The 15,528-nt window shown below is 52.6% G+C and overlaps 2 protein-coding genes across 5 annotated transcripts; both read left to right on the top strand.

Annotated features, from left to right (window-relative positions):
• Nucleotides 1-290: 290 nt before the first annotated feature.
• Nucleotides 291-4,122, top strand: NEIL2 (nei like DNA glycosylase 2). Of its 4 annotated transcripts, none has more exons than XM_042883530.1 (5): nucleotides 291-417; nucleotides 1,255-1,439; nucleotides 1,929-2,260; nucleotides 3,028-3,224; nucleotides 3,673-4,122. In XM_042883530.1, the coding sequence occupies exons 2-5, from the start codon at nucleotides 1,302-1,304 to the stop codon at nucleotides 3,987-3,989; spliced, it is 984 nt and encodes a 327-aa protein (XP_042739464.1). In that variant the 5' UTR covers nucleotides 291-417; nucleotides 1,255-1,301; the 3' UTR covers nucleotides 3,990-4,122. The 4 variants fall into 4 exon arrangements, with proteins under 4 accessions (XP_042739464.1, XP_042739463.1, XP_042739466.1 ...); XM_042883529.1 differs by having other exon boundaries at nucleotides 291-457; XM_042883532.1 differs by having other exon boundaries at nucleotides 306-340.
• A 749-nt stretch (nucleotides 4,123-4,871) lies between these two features.
• Nucleotides 4,872-15,130, top strand: FDFT1 (farnesyl-diphosphate farnesyltransferase 1). The gene is made up of 8 exons (XM_042883537.1): nucleotides 4,872-5,035; nucleotides 6,069-6,166; nucleotides 9,941-10,124; nucleotides 10,915-11,043; nucleotides 11,644-11,835; nucleotides 12,790-12,966; nucleotides 13,393-13,545; nucleotides 14,622-15,130. The coding sequence occupies exons 1-8, from the start codon at nucleotides 4,934-4,936 to the stop codon at nucleotides 14,841-14,843; spliced, it is 1,257 nt and encodes a 418-aa protein (XP_042739471.1). The 5' UTR covers nucleotides 4,872-4,933; the 3' UTR covers nucleotides 14,844-15,130.
• Nucleotides 15,131-15,528: the final 398 nt, after the last annotated feature.

The raw sequence follows: 15,528 nt of genomic DNA, 5'->3' as shown, positions 1-15,528 counted from the left end.
AGTGCACCTGGAAAAGCAATGCTTTTTTTTAATGCATAAGGAGAAAAACAGCCTAGGTGTTTTCCATCTTGTAATACCATTAGCACAGAGGGAAAAGGATGAGCTCCTGCACTAGGATGGCACCTCAATGCCATCACAGTTTATCTTTTTGCTCTTCTCACAGACGTGAGTTTGTGGAGCACATTGCTAATTCAGTCTAATTGCCTTCAGCTGAGCTCACAGATGCCACCCATTAGCTGAAAGCACACACAGCTCTCATACAATCACCTCCTCTTTCTGATGGGGGAATTCAGACCCCTTCCCAGTTCAACCAGTCCCTGGGTCTGGTGTAATCGATGGGGTGGGTGGGGCCAGCACTTGAAACCTCATCCACTTCTCCTTTACCAGCGAGCAGAGGAGCTCTCTTGCTGCTTATATGTTAGTGGCTGGAAGGGCCTTCTTTCTCTGGAGAAGGGTGGTAAGGGGATTTTGGGGTGTAAGGGATAGGAAAAGGGCAGTGCTGGTTTGGGCTGTGAGAGTGTTGAGAAGTGACTGAAGGCAGGGGAATGGTTCAGGAGCATGAGGTAGAAGAAGCTGTCAATGAAATAGGGAAGAAGGGAGGTGGCTGCTCAGTCTGTTGTGTACAGGGTAATGGCTTGGGGGCTGGGTGCAGTGTTTAGGGCAGGGGGGTGTGCATTGTGTGTGTGAATGTGTTGGGTGAATTCCTTGTGCTGTGCTGTTTGACACAAATCCAGTGCCTGGGTAATCAGGGTGAAGACCTGGAGGGCATGGTCAGAGCCTTTGGTGTCAAGAGCTGATCCCAGGGATTTGGATTGCTGCTGGCACCTTTAGCAGCAGGAATGTCTTCTAGGTGGCAGTTAATACCTTTTTATCTCATGTCTTAGATCCAGATAATGTTCTCTGACATACATCATCTCTTGGAGCTTTTCCTGAAAGGCTTTGGCCCACTGCAGCACATGAAGGCTTTGTAGCTGTGTTGCCTTGCCCAGCCCTATTGAGGGTACATTCACACACCACTGCAGTTCACCACCCTGTGCAGGTGGCTGCTACGCAGGCTGCTTCTGCCTCTTATGGGCTGGGAGCTGCAGTGGGTGAGCATGTGTCCTTGCTCAAGCAGAAGATGGGTTGGGGGGCTGGGGCTGAAGCAGGCCCTACTGAAGGCTCTGGTTTCAGTTGCTGTGAGCTGATGTGAATGTGGGCTGTTGCTTCCTTGTGTTTTCTTGCTCTTTTTCTGAGCTGTAAGCTTTCCCTCAGCTCTAAGGCACCAAGTGTGAGAAGGACCTGCCTTTTAGCTGGTAGAGATGCCAGAGGGCCCATCAGTGAGGAAGTTCCAGCTGCTGACCTCACGTTTTGTGGGACAAGTGGTGGCCAAGGTGGGGGGAAGCAGCAAGAAGATTAATGTGAATGACCTGAATGCCCTGAGGCTCCAGGATTCCCAGGTGAGCTGTGCTGAAGGTGACCCATATCAATCTGTGGCAGGTCTGAGAGGGAAGCCACAGCTACCCTGCATCTGTGTCACAGAAGGTGCGTGGCCTGAGAGTGGCACCAGGGTTGTGTGTGAGGCTGTCATGGAAGGTTTATAGAAGATGAGTCGGTTTGTTCAGTATGTGAACGTCAAGAGGAGCAGCAGCCTTGTTCCTTTCAGCTGTGAGCTGGCACAGAGGCATCCCTTAGACCAGAAAGCCAGGTTTTACTTGGCTAGGTGGATGTCAATGCTGTAGGTACCCATAACTATCTAAGCCACACTAGCCTCACCTCAGACTGCATTGTGGTTCCAACTGTGGGTGCAGGTGTGTGTTGTTCAAGCCACTTGTGGTTGGTCTGAGTGTGTCTGTGTGTCTGCCCTGACATCTCTGTCCTGCCAGGAGCTTCCAGAGTAGCATCTGAACAGAGATCCTCAGGACATTCCACTTTTTTTTCCCCCTCAGGTCCATGGGAAGAACTTATTCCTAGCGTTTGTGGCAGCCAGCTCTCCCTTAGAACCAAGTGTGGAAGAGACAGAGCTGCAAAAAGAGGCTGCCACAGGGTCTAGGTCCCTTGTTCAGGGAAAGCAAGGGCAGGTTTGTGCTCCATTGACTCCGACCCAGGAAGAAGAGCTGCAGGAACTGCAGAACTCCAGACCTGGTGCTCCAAGTGCAGCAGGGGGCCCAGGCAGTTGGCTGCGCTTCCACTTCGGTTTGTTTGGCAGCGTTCGGGCAAACGAGTTCTCAAGAGCAAGCAGAGCCAATAAGAGGGGGGACTGGAAGGACCCTATACCCAGGTATTTGGCAGAGGCCTCTTACAAATGTTCTTCTGTCGTTCTGGAGAGGCCCTGTTCAGGCTAAATTGCTGTGGAAACGCTTTCAGTCCTCTCCTCCTTTCCCCTCAGTGTTAAAAGCAAGCCTAAGTGGTGATATTGTGTCTTCAGTAGATGTGAGGTGTAGTCAACCAGGGAGTCAGCATTGGGTGGTTTGCTGTGGACGTGCTTCATTGTCTTGGTGTTGAGTGTTGTATCCTTAGTGAGAAGTTTTCTGCCCTTTGCCTTCTGCCTCCTCCCAGCTTCAGCATCTGACTATTAGACTCATTAGTATTAGATTGGATAATCATTGGATTAATAGCATGCATCTAGGGTATTTGAGACAGCAGTGAAAATACCATTGTAGGAGCCCAGGTCACTGGTGGTGTATTAAGAGCCACTGGAAATGTGTTAAGGGGTAAATACTGAAGGACAGTGCAGACCCAGCTCTTATGAACTGTTTAATTTGAGGTTGTGGAGTCTCCTCCTCTGCACATGTTCAGAATCTACTTGTATGTCTTCCCATGCAACTGGCTGTAGGGAACTTCTCTCTGCCTGCTGCTGTCTTTAGAACCTGCAGGGCAGCAGGAGGGATAACTGTCCATGAGTTGTGCGTATTTAGAACCTAAAAGCTAACCTGCTTTCTCTGCACTTCCCATTCTTTGCAAGTCTCTTCAGCTAAACCAGAATACAACGAGTGGGTCAGGGTGTTTGTGGCTAGTGATCTCACTCATCTCCTCTGCGTCTCTCAGGCTGGTGCTGTATTTTGAGAGTGGAGGCTTCCTTGTTTTCTACAACTGCCGAATGCACTGGTGCTCATCTCCGGTGGCTGATCCCACTTCTGACATCCTGTCTGCAGAATTCCACCGTGGCCGGGCACTGGATGCCCTCTGCACATCCCATCCCATCTGCTACACCCTCTTGGACCAGAGATACTTTTCAGGGCTGGGTGAGCTCCCAGAGCACAGTGGCAGAGCAAGAAAGAGGAGGGTGGGATGCCTGCACCCAGATCTGCATGTTAGAGCTTCTGCTCCTTAAGGTTATGACGTTGGGTTGATCCAGCTGAGAGGGCACGTGGTGGTTTTGGGGAGGAGAAGGCTTGCAATCTCTAGCTGCAGGCTTCAGATGCTTGAGTGCAGCCTTTGTGTGCAGTGAGCTGTTGTAGCATGGGTGGTTGGTACTTGTGAGAGAAGGATCCACTTGAAGCCTGGTGGGAAGAGACTATCCTCCAGTTTATTCCCAGCTGAATGTTTACTTCTTGTAAGCCGCCTCTGATACAGGAAATGGCATTGCAAGGTGTGATCAATCAGGCTGAAATCAGAGTGGCTGGATATATTGGTCTGTGTCATCTTGCACAGAAATAGCCTTATGATCTCCTTATTTCTGACCCTTTGCAGGGAACATCATTAAAAATGAAGTCCTGTACCTGGTGAAGATCCACCCATTAACACAAGGATCTCTCTTGGCTCAGTCGGATCTGGAGCATCTTCTTGATTGTGCCATTCAGTTCACCTCTGACTGGCTGCAGAGCAAGCTGCAAGGCAAAGGGCTGCACCTGCAGATCTACCAGAAAGAGCACTGTCCTCTTGGGCATGTGGTGATGAAAGGAGCCCTAGGACCCCCGGGTGGCTGGAAAAGGCTTACATGGTGGTGTCCTCAGTGCCAACCTGCAGTGCTGCCAGGGGATGGGGATCTGACCCTGCGCACTGAGTGACGTGGCTCTGTGTTGCTATTTTTTTTTTTCCTTGTGTAGTTCAGCGTTAGATAATCCTGTGCCTGCTTAGAGCTGAGTATGCGTTGTATAGTGATTAAGTGTGGTTAAAATTAAATGGTTGTTCCCTCCATCAGCTCTTAGCAGCTTCCTTCCAAAGGATGAAAACAACCCTCCGCAGTGCTCGGTGCTGCTCATCTCTGCCCGCCTCTGAGCTGTCTGCCCCATTGGCAGGGGTGGCAATGCTCATTAAAACCCATCATTAAGCCATGGATCAGAGGTATGGCAGCTCTGGGGGTGTCGGTGTGTGACATGGAGTATGTAAGACTCATCTTCTCAGACATAGGGTTTGGATTTTGGCTGGCCCGAGGGTTGGGCTCCTTGGGGGTCCCCTCTGCTGTGGGCTGCTCTGTGGGGCTGCTGGCAGCAAGGGAGCACGGAGGGGAAACACCATGGAGGGAATGCACGGTGGGTGACTGAAGCCAAGCAGGAGCACTTCAGCTCTAATTAGGAGTGAAGCAAGAAGGAGCTTGGGGGCACGCCGCGTCCCCGGGATGGCCGTGAGGATGCTCCAAGAGGGGGTGAGGAAGGGTGAGAGGCGGGGCAGCCATGGTGAAGCCCCGCCTCTCGCCCCCTCAGGGCGGCCACGCGAGTGCCGGTGGGCGCCGTCACCCAATCAGCGCCGCCCGCCGGCCGTCACACCAGCTCCGCCGCACTCCTATTGGCTGGCGCAAGGCTGGTGCGAGGACACGTCTCCCAATGGGCTCGCCTCGCGCTAACCGAGCCATGGGACGAGCGAGCTGATTGGACGGAGGGGCGGAGCGGCCCCGCCCACCGGCTGTTAAGCGGCGGTTTGAGGTGGCGGGAGGAGGAACAGGCGAGGGGGGGGGGAGCAGCGAGTCGGGAGCGCGCGGAGCGAAAGCGCGTGTGGCGGCGGTGCGGCCGTCATGGAGCTGCTGAGGAAATGGCTGGGGCACCCCGAGGACATCTACCACCTGCTGCGCTTCAAGATGGGCGGCTACCGCGTCGTCATGCCGCGGATGGACCCGGTGAGCGGCGGGGAGGGGGGTGGCTCAGGCGGGTGTCTCCTCGCGGGGAGGGGTCGGCTGCTGTGAGCATCGCCTGACAGTAGTGCTGTGCAGCAGCTCCCTGCTGCCGTGCGTTGCGCCGGGCCGGCCTTTGCTCGAGTTCTGAGCATTGCATTGCTTCGGAGCATCGCCCGGCTTCAGCGTTGCGTTGTGCATCGCGTCTCTTTGGGACGTCACACGGCCGCGGTGCTTTGCAGCAGCTTCCTGCTTCTAGCTGTGCTTGCATTGCACAGCCGGGATGCTCTGCATGCATCGCAGCTGCTGGGAGCATCGCACAGCCAGGGTGCTTTGCATGCATCCCAGCTGCTGGGAGCATCGCACAGCCAGGGTGCTTTGCATGCGTCCCAGTTGCTGGGAGCATCGCACAGCCGGGATGCTTTGCATGTATCACAGCTGCTGGGAGCATTGCACAACCAGGGTGGTTTGCATGCATCGCAGCTGCTGGGAGCATCGCACAGCCGGGATGCTTTGCATGTATCGCAGCTGCTGGGAGCATTGCACAGCCAGGGTGGTTTGCATGCATCCCAGCTGCTGGGAGCATCGCACAGCCGGGGTGCCTCTCAGCAGCATCCTGTGTGCTGGATCAGCCCTGACACGCAGGTACTCCACACCGCTTTGCAGCACCGTGCAGCTTACCATGCGTTCACACGGGCTCTGCTCTCTCCGTGCATCTCACGGCCGCGGTGCTCTGCACGCACGGCGGTGCTGGCAGGGGGCGCGCCGTTCTTAGGGGCCGGTCTCGGGGCGGAGCCCCCCTCCTTCGGTCGGCCCTCCCCGACACCCCCCCGCCGTGCCCATGGCGGCCAGCAGCAAGGCCACGGCTCTGCTGAAGCGCACGTTGGCTCTGTCCCCCCCTCGGGGCGCTCCCCGGACGGCTTTAGGGCGGCTGCGGGGCGGAGGGCGGCGGGGACAGCGCAGCGCTGCCGCTTCCTCCGGGCTCCCTCCGGCCGCTCGCCTTCAGCCCCCCCCGTTATGCCCCCCGTTGTGCCCTCAGGACTCGCTGGGACTCGGGCTCCGCACCTGTTACCGCTACCTCAACCAGACAAGCCGTAGCTTCGCCGCCGTCATCCAGGCGCTGGATGGAGAGCTGCGGTGAGTGGCGTTGGGGGTGGTTTGTCCGATGCCCACGTTGGTGGCTAAGGGGGGGTGTGCGGTGCTCCCGTGCGCTGGGGTTGTGATAGTAGCAGGGGTCCATGCTGCGTCCCCGAGTGCTGGAGAGGTGTGGCTGAGCAGATCTGGGTGTCTGTGCACTGTCTGCATGTGCTGGGGGTGTTTGGTTGGGATAGCAGCAGGCGTGGATTGTTAATAGTACTGGGGATGTTGAATTGGGATAGCTGTGGAGTTTGTACAGTGCCCCCCAAGTGCTGTAGCTGCTTGGTTGGGATGGCAGGAGGTGGCTATGCTGTGTCCCCAGGCTTTGGGGTGGCTTGGTTGGGATGGCAGGAGGTGGCTATGCTGTGTCCCCAGGCCTTGGGACTGTTTGGTTGGATGCTGCGTCCCCAGGCTTTGGGATGGCTTGGTTGAGATGGCAGGAGGTGTCTATGCAATATCCCCAGGCCCTGTCTGAGCTGGTTGAGGCTCTGTGCAATGTCCCTGAGTACTGGGGATGCTTGATTGAGCTGAGCTGAGCAGGGGGTGTTGAGCCCATGCAGTGCCCCCAGGTGCTAAGGCTGCTGGTTTGGGATGGCCAGGGGTGTCCATGCAAGTGTCTTGGGCACCAGGACTAATTGGCTGGATTGGTTGGGAGGTGTCCATGCTACACTCCTTGACTGAGCCGTTGGGAAGTGCTCTACCACGCTGAGCAAAGCTTTCCAGGGGGTGCTCAGTGCAGCCCTACTACGTGCAGCAAGACATGTGCGTTATCCCAGCAGAGTTGCTCAAGCATGATGCCTCCATTCTGCTCCCTAGCAGCAACAGAACTCCTGTGTTCTTCAGCCTGGGCGTTGCAAGCTCTCAGCCAGCAGATGGTTAAATGCAGCACTGGGCAGCGTGCTGTTTGTGACACCCTGGGAATGTGTGTCCTGGCAGCTACGGGAGCTGCCTTTGGGTGCCTTGCTGGCTGCGAGGGGTGGAGAGGCATGGTGGGAAGCAGCAAACAAAACAAGGGGTCTGAAACCTGCAGGAAGGGTGCGTGTGGGATCAGCTGCCTCTAAACTTCATCTGAGAGTTCCTCAGAGGCTTGCTCTGTGCTCACTTTTGCTTTACAAGTTTTGATAACCTATGCAGGAAAGCTGCACGTGGTAATAATAGCAGATGATGCAAGACTCAGCTTGCCTTGAGATTTTGTACATACCAATGCACGTTTTTCCTACTTCGTTATATTCTTATAGAAATGGCTGTTTTCAGTACTGTTCTTTTTCCATTTAATCCCAAGCCAGGTCAGTAGTTAAAGCCAGAGGTTGCTGTAGGTTTCACTCTGTGCTTGCAGCCGAACAGCTTTGCACAGTGTCGGCCCTAACACTGTGCTGTCTGTGGGTTTCCCAGCCCTGGGCTGGTATTTTGGACGCTGACCCATAGTTATATCCAGCATTTGTGAAGTGTCTGCAGGCTGTTTTGCAGGAAGGCAAAGAAACCCAGTGGTTTGGCTCAGATTGCATAGGAAGGCATGAGCAGAGCCAGGAACTGAACTTCTTTTTCTCCTTGCTTGCTGTATTTGCTAATACAGATATTAAGATACAGAGCAGTAACACACCTTGCAACCTGCTCCCTGTGTCTGTATGCAGTGCTTGCCTCGGTCATCCCACTTTTATCTCCCTTGTCTGTCTTTCTGCTCTTTATCCTTGCGTTGTAGCTTACTGGGATCATGAAGGCTCCTTATCCTGAGGGCTCAGAAACTCCATGCCTGGCATCCTAAAAACGTTGTTGCTGGATATTTGCAGCCTATGTGAAGGGATTGTTGCTGAATTCCAGGCTGGATGTGGCTCTGGGCAGCCTGGTCTGGTGGTTGGCGACCCTGCACATAGCAGGAGGTTGGAACTGGGTGATCATTGTGGTCCTTTTCAACCCAGGCCATTCTGTGATTCTGAATTGCAGCTGGCTCTATAAATACATTATCAAGGCACAGCGGTTTCACTTCAAGAGTTTTTGAGGCAAGAGGGAGAATAGGAAGGTTGTGATTTACGGGGCTTGAACCTGATTGGAACAGCAGGGCTTCCCAAGGAGTTGATTTTGCTAGCTCAGGTCAGAGGAGCGCTGACTCATAACAAGAGTAAAACTGGCTCGTAGCAGAGTTACAGTGCTTCCTCTGAGTACTTCATAAAGCAGAGCTTCTGGGAAAGTGCTTGGAGTGATGCTCCCCAGGCTCAGGTACTGCGAGCTGGGCTAGAAGGCATTGGTGTCCTCTTAGTTTCTTTTTGGTTGGATAAATCTTGTGGCACGTGGGCCATAGAATTATGTCATAGAACCACAGAATGGCCTGGATTGAAAAGGACCACAGTGCTCATCTACTCATCTATCAGTGCTATGCTTTCAACCCCCCTGCTATGTGCAGGGTCTCCATGACCTTATGCAGCCCATTTCTTTCTTGGAAGTGGGAGGCTCGAAACTTGGATTTCATCACCAGCTGAGCCAGCATCATAGCTTCTGGTGGTGGGAAGAGGAGAGAGAGGCTACCTGGTTCCTCTGCTCCCAGTCCAGGCCTCCTTTGGGATGGATGCTGCGGGTTCCTGTGGTGTGCAGAGAAAGGAGACCTTGTCTGGGGATGGGAGAGCTGCAGCTAGGACAGAAATGGAGAAACAGAATCATAGGATATCCCAAGTTTGAAGGGACACACATGGATCATCGAGTCCAACTCCTGGCTGCGTGCAGGACCAGGACCCATCCCAGGCACAGAACTCAAGCTCCAGCCCCAGGCTGAAGTCAGACTTGCTCTACAGAAGCCATCACTTCTCATTTGTGAAGAGAAGGAGGTGCTGCTCCTCTGCCCAGCACTGCTGTGTGCTTTTTGGCAAGGACGACACTGCGTTGTTGGCTTTGGCCCCTCACATCAGCCTCAGTCTGGAGCTGCTTTCACCTAGTAATGAGTGCTTAAGCAATCCCAGCTCATTTCCATTTGTCAGCCATTTAATAAGTACATCACCCCTTTGGAAATTCACTGTGCTCATCAAGAGCTAGGGGATTATTTTACATACATCCAGTGTTTCTCATTGTCAGGAAAGTTTTCTGTGCTGCTTTTTACAGCAGTACCCTTTCCGGTGTGCTGGAGCACCTCTCCTATGAGGAAAGGCTGAGGGAATTGGGATTGTTTAGCTTGGAGAAGAGAAGGCTCTGGGGAGACCTCATTGTGGCCTTCCTGTACTTGAAGGGAGCCTATAAACAGGAGGGAGAATGGCTGTTTGTGGGGGTGGGTGGTGATAGGACAAGGGGGAATGGTTTTAAACTGAGACAGGGCAGGTTTAGGTTGGATCTGAGGAGGAAGTTTTTCCCCCAGAGGGTGGTGAGGCACTGGCACAGGTTGCCCAAGGAGGCTGTGGATGCCCCATCCCTGCAGGCATTCAAGGCCAGGCTGGATGTGGCTCTGGGCAGCCTGGGCTGCTGGTTGGTGACCTGCACACAGCAGGGGGTTGGAACTGGATGAGCACTGTGGGCCTTTGCAACCCAGGCCATTCTAGGATTCTGTGAAGCCATGCTTTTCACCTTTAACCTGTTCTTATTGCCCCAGGATTTGAGCATCCCATCCTAAGGCACTTTATTCTTACCTTCTTTCATGGCCCAAGATAAGCAGTGTCCTCACAGCAGTGCTGGAGGGGGATTGGACACGAGTGTCTCCATGCTTGTGTTGATCTGGAAATGCCACCCTGAACACTGTGTGATGAATCTTAGCTGTGTTTCCTGTGTGACAGGTGATTGTTTCTTCTCTCCCCACAGGCATGCTGTCTGTATATTTTACCTAGTTCTCCGTGCCCTGGACACCATAGAGGATGACATGACCATCAGCTTAGACATAAAGGTCCCGATGCTGATTGAGTTTCACTCTTATCTCTATCAACCGGAGTGGAAATACATGGAGAGCAAGGAGAAGCACCGGCAGGTGCTGGAGGACTTCCCAACAGTAAGGCACCCACCCCCTCCTTCAGCTGCATGGGTTGCCTTGTGTGCAGCCATCTCCATGTTGCACGTGGTTCTGTAGCTCTGCGTGTGGGGTTGGAGGGCAGAACCCTCTCACTTTCTGTGCTGCTTTATGCTTTTCCTCCTGTGCAAAGGGCACCTGTGTGCTTTGCAGAACCAAAACTAGTGAGGGCTTAGGAGAACAGAGCACCAGGAAGTTTTTCCCCCAGAGGGTGGTAGAGGCACTGGAACAGGTTGCCCAAGGAGGCTGTGATGCCCCATCCCTGCAGGCATTCAAGGCCAAGCTGGATGTGGCTCTGGGCAGCCTGGGCTGCTGGTTGGTGACCTGCACACAGCAGGGGGTTGGAACTGGATGAGCATTGTGGGCCTTTGCAACCCAGGCCGTTCTAGGCTTCTATGAACTTCTTACCTTCCCTATGGTCTGCACAACATGGTGCTCTCATAAATTAGAAGAAATTTTGTGTGCCAAGTGTAGCTAGTTTTGTCCTGTAACTCTCAGATTATACCAGTCCAAGGCCACAGAGCCTTCCCAAAGATATTGTTGTGTCTGATCTGCTGCCAGAGATTGTAGCATTTAGATTGAGAACAGACTGAGCCTGTGCTTTGAGGGCCTTGAAACAACTCTCCTTGTGGGAGTTGTCCTGGATCTCTAGCCAGGGATGTGAGCCTGGTAAACAACTCTTACTCTTGTCTTCTAATAAAAGGTGAACTCTGATGTTGTTTTCTTTGTTCTTGACACTGTCTTTATTTCCTCTTGTTTGTACGTGATACAGATCTCCATGGAGTTTAGGAACCTGGCAAAGGTCTACCAGGATGTGATTTCTGATATTTGTCACAAGATGGGTGTTGGGATGGCGGAGTTCTTGGAAAAGAAGGTGGATTCTCAGAGTGAATGGGATCGGGTAAGTCTGTCCATACACAGTGAATGACAGAAGTGCAGTGAGTCAGTGGAAGACCCCAAGAAGACAGGGTTTCAGTTACCTCTGAGGAGCAGGGCTGGCCATTGCATCTCTTCCTACATGATATTCATATCCAGGAGCCTTCTCCTGAAATCCAGCATCTTTCATGTCCATGTCTCTAAGGAAAGGGCATTCCTGTGTGAAGTGGGTTCAGCAGGGTGAGGGAGGCAGGCTGTATGGGCTTGGAGAGAGTGGAACTGCTGGTCCTGTGGTAACAGGAGGGTGTGGATGACTGGTGTAGCCCACCAGCACGTTTTGGGTGACCCAACATGTCAGCTGTTCCCTTGTGGGCAGCCCATTTGGTGCTGAGAGCAGAGTGGCACCAGCAGTCACTGATGTGGCAGAAGACTTCCTTGGCAAAGCGTTTGCTGAGCACGGAAAGGCTGAGATGGAGCAAGGAGAGCCATGCAAACTTGCAGAAAACGTAGTGTGAATTACCTCCTGAGCTGTGAAACATGCTGTGCTAAGTAGGCAGCTCTTAGTAACTGCTCCTTTTATCTTTTTTTTTTTTTCCCTGCCCTTTCCTCTCCTGGTGCCTCACAGTATTGCCACTATGTGGCTGGGCTGGTGGGGATAGGCCTTTCCCGACTCTTCTCTGCATCAGAGCTGGAAGATCCTATTGTAGGACAGGACACAGAGCTGGCAAACTCCATGGGCCTCTTCCTGCAAAAAACCAACATCATACGTGACTATCTAGAAGACCAGCTGGAAGGAAGGGAGTTCTGGCCAAGGGAGGTAAGGGAAAACGTTGCCTTTAGGTGAGCATGTCTGCTGTGCTTCTCAAAATGCTTGTACTGTGCTAAAAAAGACTGAAAGTGCTGTTGTTGCTGGTCTGACAGTGAATTGCAGCTTCTCCTTGTAACAGTTCCTTCAAGAGTTGTCTTGAAAATCCCCGTGGCTGGGGTTTTTCCATCACTGATAATTTTGTTCCTGTCCCTTTATAATCTTTTGTACTCCTATTCAGGATCTGTTGTGGGTGTAGCCAACGAGCCATGCTTTGGAGCATGTAGGCATGAGACACTGTAGGACACGTGTCTCACAAATGCTCTGCAGGGTGCATAGTTTAAGGTGCACTGCTAAAATTATAGCATCCATTGTGTCTCTTTAAATCAAAGTTAATGGGAAAGGTTTGATAGTCTACAGGTCTGTCTGATAAGCATTTTGTAATACCAGCCTGGCACATGAGCTGTATTTCTTTGCCCTGCCTAGAGAAGACATGAAAGTGCACCCTTTTTCCTCACAGAATCACAGAATGGCCTGGGTTGCAAAGGCCCACAGTGCTCATCCAGCTCCAACCCCCTGCTGTGTGCAGGTCACCAACCAGCAGCCCAGGCTGCCCAGAGCCACATCCAGCCTGGCCTTGAATGCCTGCAGGGATGGGGCATCCACAGCCTCCTTGGGCAACCTGTGCCAGTGCCTCACCACCCTCTGGGGGAAAAACTTCCTCCTCAGATCCAACCTAAACCTCGTTTAATGTCTCAGTTTAAAACCATTCCCCATCTATACAAAGGTCCCATCTGTATGAAGGTCACTGTCACATTTCCAGAGCCCTTCCTTTAGCCTACTAAGCCCCAGTCCTCCTAGGCTCTTCTGATCATTCTTGGTTCCCCCGACCTCTCACTGTAACTGGTGTTGCTTTTATGATATGAATGTACCCTCCAACTTCTGAGTCCTTATCTTGCTGTTTAGGTTTGGAGCAGATACACAAAGAAGCTCTCTGACCTTACCAAGCCAGAGAACATAGATATGGCTGTGCAGTGTCTGAATGAGCTCATCACCAATGCTCTCCGCCACGTACCTGATGTCCTCACTTACTTGTCTCGCCTGAAAAACCAAAGTGTCTTCAACTTCTGTGCTATCCCCCAGGTAGGTTATTACATACAGGTGGTTATTCATCATCTGCAGCCCAGATGATCTGAAGTTGGAGGTGGGAGGGTTACGTAGCGTGTGATAGCCTGCATTATGCTGGTACCTGCCACTTCTGCTGTAGGTGATTGAGACTGCAGCTTCACTCCAGTGTGTTCTGCCAGTGATGTCACTTGGACCAAGGTTATTTCTGGAACAGCACTGGAACAGGTTGCCCAAGGAGGCTGTGGATGCCCCATCCCTGCAGGCATTCAAGGCCAGGCTGGATGTGGCTCTGAGCAGCCTGGGCTGCTGGTGGGAGATCCTGCACACAGCAGGGGGGTTGAAACTAAATGATCATTATGGTCATTTTCAACCCAGGCCAGTCTATGATTCTATTTCCTTTGCAGTCAGCTTGTAACGAGGGCTCTTTGTGTTTCTCCTTAGGTGATGGCTATTGCCACTCTTGCTGCCTGCTATAATAACAAGCAGGTGTTCAGAGGGGTAGTGAAGATCCGGAAGGGACAAGCTGTCACTCTGATGATGGATGCCACAAACATGCAATCTGTCAAAGCCATCATGTACCAGTATGTGGAAGAGGTAGGTTGAACAGCTTGCTTGGAATCATTTCTGGCTGTTGTGTTCTCATTCCTGGTGTGGAATTGGCTGTCCCTTGCAGACCCATGAATGTTAATCTTTTCATTACATTTCTATTAGTGCCAGGACACCTGACGTGGTGCTGGCATCAGCCAAACTGGCTGCTTGGTCTTTTAAACATACCCTTGGTCTGTGCCTGTGCAAAGAGGCAGAGACCAATGTCTTGTCTTGATTCTGATTGAGAGTAAGATGAGTCAGCTTTCAGAGCACCAGAGCTTCCCATCTGACCAGGCAAGATGACTGTTCCAGCAGTGCTTTTCTTCTAAACAGGTTGCATCATCTCCCCAAAGACAGCTCTGCAGCTAGTGCTCTTGTTTTCACCATGTCCGTAGTTGCAGCTAATGTGGTGCAGTTTGTGTTTGCACTTCCTGGCCAGCATTAACTAAGGCTGGCTCTTTGCAGGTATTTAAAGCAGCGGAACTCATGGCTTCAAGGTACTGTGGGTGATAAAAGTTTACAGAGAAAGAACAGCTAGTGAATGGATTCATGGGATTCAGTGGGGAGTGTTTAATAAAAACATGTCATGTCGTGCATCAGCAAGACCCCAAACCATGGGCTGTTAGAGCTCCCTTTGGAGGCAGGCCAAACCCATGGCAACGGGATTTTCCAACCCCGATACCATGGTGTTTTCCAGTCGAGGTAACTGTCTGAAGTCACACCAGCTGCTGATCACCCTGGGGTGTCCTTGCTGATTTGGGTGAGCTGCAGCCCAGCAGCAGTGAGTGAGGCTTGCTGGGCCAGAGCTACTTGCCCCAGAGCACTGCTTTGTGGCTGATGTTTGCATCAGAGGCATGGTAGTACATCTCCCGTCATGGGGTGCCCTCAAGAGGCTGCCTGGCTTAATGCACTTCTCAAGGGAAGTGGACTTTGGCCCCATGCAGCAGCTGAGCCATCCACCATGAGGTTACTCTTGAGGATGTGCTGCTTCGTGACCCACGAAGCTCCCTCTTCCACGCAGAAATCCCATTTATCTCCTCAACCACATATATAAACCACGCTCCCCCTTCTCCCCTCCCCAGATCTACCAGAAGATCCCCAGCACGGACCCTTCATCCAACAAGACGCAGCAGATCATCGCCTCCATCCGTGCCATGAGCCTGCCCAGCGGCCCCATGGCCTCACGCCATCACTATTCCCCCATCTACCTGTCCTGTGCCATGCTCCTGGCTGCCCTCAGCTGGCAGTACCTCAGCACCATCTCCAAGGCCACCGAAGAGTACGTCCAGGCGGGTGAGAACTGAAGAGCCAGGAGGGTGGCAGGAGTGAGATGGTCAGTAGATGGGCAGCAGAGGCTCCTTGTCCCCTGGTGGTGGGGATGGCCGGGTGCCACCGGGTCCACGGGCAGTGATGAGGATGGGATGCTGGTGGGGTTGGAGCATCGGGGCGATGGTGTGGCGTTGTCAGACCCCGCTCCTCCCCAATCCTTCTGTCTGCACAGATGGTTACAAATGCCAGTTGGAGTCTTAACTGTTTGGGGTTGCATTTTTTTTCCTCCTTTCCTGTTGGACAGTTTACCTGATTATCATTATTACTATTATTTTGGTTAGGATGGTTTAAATAGAAACTTCAATTGCCTCTTTTCTTGCTTGAGATTTGAGACCCCTTTCCAGCTCAGAACTGGGATGGGAGCCTTTGGGTTTTGCCTCCCTTACTTAACCCTTTCCCCATCACTTCAACACTGGAAGCATATGGAGGGCTCTGGCTTCAGCAAGGAGGGACAAGTCTTAAAAGGTCTGGCCATCTTCTGGCCACCAACCCAGGCTGGGTGACATCCTGCAGCCTGGAAATGGGCAGGGGCAATCTTCACTTTTGTGTTGTACTGGAAGAGGCTGCTAGGCTTGAAACAAGCCCTTTTGTTGTTAAGTATGTTGGAGATGTTAACATGCATCCTGCTAAAAGCCATCTGCTGCATCTTCAAGCACTGCG

The sequence above is a fragment of the Lagopus leucura genome, unplaced genomic scaffold (assembly GCF_019238085.1).
Source record: "Lagopus leucura isolate 7727_CA_CO unplaced genomic scaffold, USGS_WTPT01 Super-Scaffold_100038, whole genome shotgun sequence".
Lineage (NCBI taxonomy): Eukaryota > Metazoa > Chordata > Aves > Galliformes > Phasianidae > Lagopus > Lagopus leucura.
This window is presented reverse-complemented; position numbering and strand designations above follow the sequence as displayed.